Raw genomic sequence first — 9,054 nt, forward strand, 5'->3', positions numbered from 1 at the left:
GGTCGGGAACAATTGCAAGCAAAAGGACATGTGTAGGGTAGCCTATTTACGGAAAGGGAACTTCAGGTAAGAAAACTAAGATCTAGCAAACTGTCCCAACGACACTAAAACCTTTTTGCAGATGGTGACAATATAATTCTATTGGGGGATATGAAAGGCGAGATCGATGATCTGGATGGACACATCGATTGTAACGGGAAGTTAATACTAGAACAGTGTGAGCAGCACAACATATAGGCTGTGTCTTAGTGTGAAACCGGTGAGAACTTAAGCTTCCAAAGCCTCCATAACCAGGTTGTCGGTTTTTGTAACAGATATGGACGCAGCCACAGCCGTGCCGTTTGCTTGCTTGTAAATCTTTGAGCGGTACGGAAAATATGCGCTGCTGATGCGAAAATGCAGCAACGTGCAGAGCTCAGCCACACCAAACAGGCATGCGTTCGGCGAGAGCAGGGTTATTTTGCAATACGTCTTCGCATGTGCTGATGACGAGATCGATAGGCACACTGGTGAGCTACGATAAAACGTCAGACACCATAACGTCCCCCGCGCCAAATTTCATGTTGCAAAGCTTCCTAACACTGCAATATTTACATGCAGACAGATGGCATCGCTATGGGTGCGTCCATATCTGTTACAACCGCCAAGCTGGTGATGGAGGCTCTGGAAGCCCGACAGTCTACCTCTATGTGGATGACTCTTTTTGCATTTTACGAAGACACCTCTAGGCTTCTAGAAGAATCGATTGCGGTGAGCCCCAGTTTGCAGTTTACTATGCAAGTCGATAAATACGACTGCCTGCCGTTCCTTAACGTCCTGCGTTTATGGTAGCGCCTATCCCCAAGAACATGCATCGTGTCGTTCATCAAGGCAGGCGTCGGGCCAGGCCGGAAGGCCAGCTTTCACCTGTTGATCCGGCTAGCCGGACAGCAAAGGCGACGGGAGTCCTGGAATGAGGACCCAACGACAGCAGCTCCGCAAGACTTTTTAGACCATATAAAATTTACTCTCTCTTTCGCTCCTCGTGCAGTGGAAAGGGAGCAATCTGTCCTTCACCGTAAACCGCAAGTCTCCACACGTATAGGCTCCTACCTTAAAGGGGCTCTGAAGGGGCTCCCAATAAAGTTGCGGTATGCCTAGGATGTTAAAGGACGCCGCTTCACAAATACCCTCCAGCAAGAATTTTCTTAGTGCGTTTTGTGGAAGCTGAGTTATCTCCCGTCAAAATTTGAATTTACGGGTCTTCGCGCCTTTTTCTCTCCTCTCGTCACTTTCTGCAAGCTGAAATGTGGGCGCCTCCGCCAGCCCCACCCACTCGGTTCCTCCGCCGGCTGCCGACGCGCGCGAGAGGAGGGGGAGAGGAGGCGGAGCTTGGGGCCACGGAAGCCCGGCGCTGCAGGTCGCCGCGAGGCGCGAATTCTTAAAATTATATTGTAAATGCTCGGTTCGCTTTTCAGGGCCAGTACGCGGCATGAACACTCGGTGGCCTGTACTCTATAAAATGCAAGCGACCTGGAACACCCTTCTCAGGGACCCTTTACCTCCAATCATTCAGTGGCTCGCAAGAAGTCGGTCGCTTTGTCAATCTTGATGCGTGCCACGCGGATCTGCGCAGAAAAAGAGCGCCTGCAATCTGAGCTCACGATGATGCGGCGGGAACTTTCCAGAATGACTACTGGTTAAAATAGCTCAGAGTAAAATATTATATGAAGATCGCCCGAGGTAATTGGACGATAACAGGAGGGCAGCTAAGGTATTTAAATGCTTATACAGAAAGAGATTTAACTCACAATGGCTTACAAGCAATAGCAGTGAAAAATTGTAAGCCTCTCAACTGGAAGTGCACATTCATGGGTAAATTTTCGTTTTTCCAAATGAAGTGTGCACGGAGGCACCATCAGCTTAAACACAAACGAGAACAGAGACATATAAAACTGCCGGAGAAGAAATGCACGCGGGGGTACTTCCACGCAGCGGTCTTTGCACCGCCAAAGTGAAAATAAAATGCACTGCCTCAAGTAAAATCCGATCTCCGCAGGCTTGTTCTAGTGTCATACGTTTTTCATACGTTCGAAGGTTCTGCGCCGAGTGACATGAAATTTGAACGCAGTGCCGTAAAAAAAAATCGTGTCGCAGAATAAGACCAGCAGTTGTGCCGAAGGACATTCGATTCCACGACATTCGACGCGCCCGTGTAAATAAAAATACGAATCTATCTCTGTTTGCATACTAAAACCGCCGATGCGCACAGTGACTGTGCCGTATCGCGGTTTACCTGCCATGCCGTTATCTGAGCTAAGAGCGAGCATGTAGGCTCTGCAATAAGCTGCTGTGCATCGCTAGAAACCTATAACAGACGACGCTGTGGTGGCTGAAACTTATCATCATTCTGAAGAACGCACAGTTGGGCGAGTTGCTTCACATGCTTGACTGCACATCGCATAAGAAAGGAAGGACGGCAGCTCGTATTCTCTTTCGACACGGTCTTTCTAGGCGGTATAGCTAAGCAGCACCCGCAGCTGCCTATCTGGCACTGCAAGGATACCTTGCAGTGCCAGATAGGCAGCTGCGGGTGCTGCCGCCATGAACTCTCACCGGCTCGCGTGTAGCTCATCCAAGCAGTCACCGGTGGAACACAGCGCACAACACGAGGCGACGAAGAATAGCCCGTAGTTAGCAAGGCTCACATTCTTCGAATGGCGCCGTATGTAGGCACCAAGAATAGCCTCTGGGTCCTCGTGGGGCGGAAATTCGTCACGCACTATCTCATTGCAGTAGCTAGGCCGTCCTGGGAGCTGCTTGCCGTAAAGCTGACGGTAGTAGAGACCCTTCAGGACCTTGTCACCGACGAAGCGTCCGGCGTCTGCAAGTCGTAGTGGTAAAGTGGAAGCACAAGGTACTCGATAGAAACGGTGAGTATGGCGTTGATGCTCCATCGGTGGCTCATTGCAGAGCCGGGCTTCAAGACGGTGGTCAAGTAGTGTTCTTACAGATGCAGTCGCGTGCTCCTGAAGTCCGTCCACCTGGTCAAAAAGCTAGTTCCTGGTATATTTTCAGGTAGCATGGTAGAAAGGTAGCTCTCGTCGTTCCGCATTCCTCGTGCGTTGAGCTCGAGTTGCGGTGGCGCGTCACAACATCGCTGAGGGCGTCCCGCCGCTCCCGAAGAAGCTGCGGTGCCCCCTGAGCCACACCCCTCTTCAGCAGTGCGCCGGCGGAGGCAAGCCCAGATCCAGGATGATCCAGGGAGATCCAGGGAGATCCAGGCAAGCATCAGGTCCAGGATGGCATCGGCCATCCAACCCATCTCGCTAATCACGCCAAGGCCCGAGTTCTGCGTCGGCGCCTCCCGTGTCTCGGTCTTTTTATTTGATTTTTGATTTGACTTGATTTGATTTGATTTCTTTTTCCTTGTGCCAACGCCATCTGAACCCATAGCCAGATGCTAGTGTGGGGTTCAAAACAAAATATGTGTAGCCAAAGGCACAGTTATTGTGTGAAAATGAGAAGTACAAAAATATCGACGAAAGACCAAAACCACTGTGTAAAGATAAAATGCATTAGTGTGCATGTTATTTTAGACTCAACAAAATCCAACCAAAGCAACACAGCACAACAGCTAAGAACACAAAACAACCGTCACGTTGGTCAGATAAGTTTCATAAATTTTTCAACATTTTGCGAGTTTTATGTCATTGTTTTATTTCCAACGGTAAACTCCTACAAACTTTGGTTCCTGCAAATCGTACCAGCTGTTCACTGTAGGGTTTATTATTTGGTGGGAGGTTCAAGTTGCCGTAGTTGAGGTTCTGTTTATAAAATGAACGAAACAAAGAGGCATTAAAAGGATGATTATATTTCACTATTTTGTGCACACAGTCCGCTATTCTTAATGTGCGTAAAAGATCAATCGGCAAGATATTTAACAAATCGAAGAGTGTCTTACTGTGTTCATTATGCGAACTTTGTGTTATTCATCGTATAGCCCGTTTCTGTAACCATCCGAAAGGGTCAAGATAAGATTCTACACATGATATTAAATGTCTGTTAATAAGAGCAAAATGAAGGTTACGGAGTATGTATATATCTGTCAAAACAATCACGAGCCTCTAATAAAGCATAACAGCCTGAAGCAAGCTTGTTTTTCCAGTGCAGGTGTTCATCGAGAGTAACACGAAGATATTTGAATACGTTGGTTATTTCGAGCGGGTGATCGTTAATAACAATGTTAATTTGTCAGTAGTCGATGGTTTTTTTTCGCGAACTGAACACTACGTGCTTGGTTTTGCTTGAATCAACGGCTAGCTTGTTGGCAAGAAACCAATTTGCATTTTTTTCTAATTCTGCGTTTCTTTTTCCTTCTATATCCACGTGGTTGTCAGCTGTAACTATTGTCACGTAGTGGTGACTGCAGGCCGGCAAACAGGAAAACAGCGAGAATGGCTTCTTAACGAAACTCTTTATTTGGGCTGACTTGTGCCCGCTAAAAACTGAGTCACTCGGCGGCGGCATGGAAAGAGAAGTTTATTTTTTTCGATGGCAACAGAAGTAGAAAACAAAACGGCTGAACTCAAAGGTCTGATCATACAAGCACATGCGCAGTACCGCTGCACTGAGCGCGTCAGTAAGGCAGTAAGAAAGCCGACACTCGACCGCCGCGCAGGACGATGAAGTATGTCGACCATTTGCTCAAAAACTCAGCCTCGCTCATTGACAAAGCGTCCACGCATGCTTGTTCAAAGAGGCGCGTGCGGAGGCGCTGCAACATTGGAAACATTGTTCTTTGCGGACGCCCATTTAAGGAAGCCGCTCCACGCTGCCGCCACAAAACGAACATGCCGACACACAAGAGCATATTTGTGAACAGTTCGCGTGAACTAGTGCGCGCTTCGAGGCGGGTTAAAAACATCTGTGACACTAGTACCCAAAAGGTGCGCGCCACTACACAGTCGAACATAGCGTGCCGCAACGTTTCTAAAAGACCGCATTGCGGGCATCGGGCGGAGGGCGCCACGTCCCACGCCGCAAGGCGGTCTCTTGTGGGCAGGACCCGCCAGCCTCGCAGCCAGCCGAAGTCCCTGACATCTGCAGGAAGCGCAGCTGAGGTCAGTTGGCGCCAGCGTGCCCGTCTCGTTTTCTGGAGTTGTTCGCGAATCAGCGCAGCGACCGTTAGTCCTTCATACACCCTGGAGGGCGGGGTTTCATTAACATCCAGATCGGGCACGCTGGCAGACAACGACGCCAGTGTGCGACGCACGTTAACGAAAAATTCCGGCGGCTGCTCGGCTGTAGGGCCAACCACGTGTTGTGTAAAAAACACGTTACGCGCTGTACCCAGAAAGTATGTGAGGAGTGTTCTCCCTGGATAGTTCGGGTTGCGTACAAGATCTCGAACTCCTCACAAGGCGAGCACATTGCACATGGTGCGGATACAAGGTATACCAAACCCACCCATGTACGATGGAAGGCGCATGAACGTTCGTGACACAAGTTCGGTTTTGCCCGCCCAAACGAAAGAGCCACAGGCCGAGGTTAGCCTGCGAGCAAACGTGCGCGGTGGGTTTGCGACGCGGGCGAAAAAAAAACATGCGGCTAGGATTGTAGACTTAACTACATAGCTGCGCTCTGCCATTGAAGGGCGGAAAGTTGATGCCACCGAGAGGCGTTTCTCAGCATTCGTGCGGAGGTTAGTCCAGGTTTCGCGGGCTATACTTCTCCGCTGGCGAGGAATACTACTCCCAGGACTTTCACTCCCTGCACCCACTCCACCTCGCCCGCAAGGTTCGGTGTGAAGGTGCCAAACCTTAGTGCCTTGCTTTTTCCCCTGTTCAATAGGGCCCCCGATATCTCGCTGTACTCGAGAAAGAGCCGCGAAAAAGCGGCGTAGCTATCCTCGTCCTTGAGGAAAAGCGACACGTCGTCGGCGTAGGCCGAAACCTTGATTTGGCCGTGGCCAGGCAGAGGAAAGCCGCGTATGGATGGGCTGTTGTTAATGCGCCGGATGAGTGAATCCAGGCATAACACGAAGAATGTTGGGGAGAGAGGGCATCCTTGCCTTATGCCCCGGGTGACTGAGAAAGGAGCGCTCTGGTGGCCGTTTACGGAGAGACGAGCATTCAGGTCTGCGTAAGGTAAGCGCAGCCTGCTGACAATTTGCGGAGGGAATCCGAAGGCTTCGAGGACTCCGAACAGATACGAGTGTACCACCCGATCGAATGCTTTCGCCTGATCAAGCGAAACAAAGCACCCGCTGAAGCCCGTCCTGCTGGCTGTGGGCTCGGTGGCTGTGCCACGATGCAGTCATCAAATCCGCTCGTTTTCGCCACGCAGGTTTTTGCACCGCTCATCACCCAGATGCTATTCCTGTCCCTGGTTCCCGCCCCTTCGCATGCCACCTGTGCCATCGAATCCCTTCGCTTCGAATCTCCCGCCGGCCTGTCTGCACAGCAGCCTGCGGCTTCAACCTGTCCGGCAGCGCCACCGCTGCTATTCCTCGACCACCTCGACTGTCCCCGGACTCACCCAAGGTCATCGACAGCAGCAGCTACGGCGACTATAAAACCGCATCACCCGCGCTCGGCGCCCTGTGGGCTCGGTGGCTGTGCCACGATGCAGTCATCAAATCCGCTCGTTTTCGCCACGCAGGTTTTTGCACCGCTCATCACCCAGATGCTATTCCTGTCCCTGGTTCCCGCCCCTTCGCATGCCACCTGTGCCATCGAATCCCTTCGCTTCGAATCTCCCGCCGGCCTGTCTGCACAGCAGCCTGCGGCTTCAACCTGTCCGGCAGCGCCACCGCTGCTATTCCTCGACCACCTCGACTGTCCCCGGACTCACCCAAGGTCATCGACAGCAGCAGCTACGGCGACTATAAAACCGCATCACCCGCGCTCGGCGCCCTGTGGGCTCGGTGGCTGTGCCACGATGCAGTCATCAAATCCGCTCGTTTTCGCCACGCAGGTTTTTGCACCGCTCATCACCCAGATGCTATTCCTGTCCCTGGTTCCCGCCCCTTCGCATGCCACCTGTGCCATCGAATCCCTTCGCTTCGAATCTCCCGCCGGCCTGTCTGCACAACAGCCTGCGGCTTCAACCTGTCCGGCAGCGCCACCGCTGCTATTCCTCGACCACCTCGACTGTCCCCGGACTCACCCAAGGTCATCGACAGCAGCAGCTACGGCGACTATAAAACCGCATCACCCGCGCTCGGCGCCCTGTGGGCTCGGTGGCTGTGCCACGATGCAGTCATCAAATCCGCTCGTTTTCGCCACGCAGGTTTTTGCACCGCTCATCACCCAGATGCTATTCCTGTCCCTGGTTCCCGCCCCTTCGCATGCCACCTGTGCCATCGAATCCCTTCGCTTCGAATCTCCCGCCGGCCTGTCTGCACAGCAGCCTGCGGCTTCAACCTGTCCGGCAGCGCCACCGCTGCTATTCCTCGACCACCTCGACTGTCCCCGGACTCACCCAAGGTCATCGACAGCAGCAGCTACGGCGACTATAAAACCGCATCACCCGCGCTCGGCGCCCTGTGGGCTCGGTGGCTGTGCCACGATGCAGTCATCAAATGCGCTCGTTTTCGCCACGCAGGTTTTTGCACCGCTCATCACCCAGATGCTATTCCTGTCCCTGGTTCCCGCCCCTTCGCATGCCACCTGTGCCATCGAATCCCTTCGCTTCGAATCTCCCGCCGGCCTGTCTGCACAGCAGCCTGCGGCTTCAACCTGTCCGGCAGCGCCACCGCTGCTATTCCTCGACCACCTCGACTGTCCCCGGACTCACCCAAGGTCATCGACAGCAGCAGCTACGGCGACTATAAAACCGCATCACCCGCGCTCGGCGCCCTGTGGGCTCTGTGGCTGTGCCACGATGCAGTCATCAAATCCGCTCGTTTTCGCCACGCAGGTCAGTAAACAATACTCTCTTTTCACGAAAAAATCGAGCAATTACTGCCTCCTGCAGCTACCGAGCCCACAGAGCTGCCTTTCCATTGCTCTTGAATGTGCTGATGTCGTGCGTGCCCGGTTGCTCTTGGCTGGCGATGTTGAATCAAACCCAGGCCTCGAAAAGATTCTAGAGGAACTGAAGAAACTGTCTGATGGTCAGTCACAATTAATAGTCGAGGTCCAAGGTCTTAGAAATCAACTTACAACTACGGTACAAGCTATTTCTGATCTTAGTAACAGGTTATCCGCCCTAGAAATTCATTATCAAGATGTTGTAACCCTACGCACCGACATGGATACGATCTGCGCTAACACTACCCAAACAGCCAAAGAAATCAGAGGTATAGAAGCCCGTTTGGATGACGCCGAAAATCGCTCGCGACGCAACAATTTAATCTTTTACAACATTAAAGATGAGAATACATCTGAAACATACTTGGAATCTGAAGAAACAGTCCTCCGCCTCTGCCGTGATCAGTTAGATCTATCCATTGACCCTAAAGAAATTGAAAGGGCTCATCGTCTCGGGCGTCATTCTCCTGAGCGCATTCGACCCATAATAGTGAAATTTACATTTTTTAAAATCAAGGAGATGATTCTTTCAAATGACCATAAGTTAAAAGACACCGATTACAGCATAGGGGAGGACTTTTCACGCCCTGTCCGAGAAGCGCGAAGGCACCTCGTAAAGTTTGCCAAAGCTACTACCACTAAATTTTCCTTGCGCTACAAAACTTTGTGCATCGGTTCTAAACGCTATGCATTCGACGAGTCATCACAGTCTGTACACGAAATCTCATAGCATAAGTCTTATCGTCGCGCCACTACTAATCTGCCTTGTAACAGCCCTCGCGGTAAACTTCCAAATCTTCCTTTTTCTGTTATCTTTACCAACATACGTAGTTTCCTTCCCAAGCGTGAACACATTTGTAATCTTGTTTCATCATCTTCCAGCAATATACTTGTACTAACAGAAACGTGGCTAACAGACGACGTCACCGATCCGGAAGTTTTAGCTGATTTACCAAATTTTAACGTTTTCCGAAGGGACCGCAAAGGTTCACGAGGAGGAGGTGTTCTTATTGCCACTAACCAGCTGTTGCCTTGTTCT

The 9,054-nt window shown here is 51.4% G+C and overlaps 1 protein-coding gene across 1 annotated transcript; it reads left to right on the forward strand.

The window, feature by feature from the left end:
* Nucleotides 1–6,291: 6,291 nt before the first annotated feature.
* LOC149356695 (uncharacterized) lies at nt 6,292–8,756 on the forward strand. Its single transcript, XM_089577812.1, has 2 exons — nt 6,292–7,272; nt 7,903–8,756. Exons 1-2 carry the CDS (start codon nt 6,292–6,294, stop codon nt 8,743–8,745), a joined length of 1,824 nt encoding a protein of 607 aa, XP_089433938.1. The 3' UTR covers nt 8,746–8,756.
* Nucleotides 8,757–9,054: the final 298 nt, after the last annotated feature.

This window comes from Amblyomma mixtum, chromosome 3 (genome assembly GCF_055824585.1).
Source record: "Amblyomma mixtum isolate Tamu chromosome 3, ASM5582458v1, whole genome shotgun sequence".
Taxonomy (NCBI): Eukaryota; Metazoa; Arthropoda; class Arachnida; order Ixodida; family Ixodidae; genus Amblyomma; species Amblyomma mixtum.

Excerpts from the sequence above, each read along its gene's own strand:
- LOC149356695 (XM_089577812.1), top strand. The coding sequence starts at position 6,292 with ATGCAGTCATCAAATCCGCTCGTTTTCGCCACGCAGGTTTTTGCACCG. Across the intron at positions 7,273-7,902 it reads CGCTCGTTTTCGCCACGCAG|GTCAGTAAACAATACTCTCT; the intron begins GTTTTTGCACCG and ends TTCGCCACGCAG.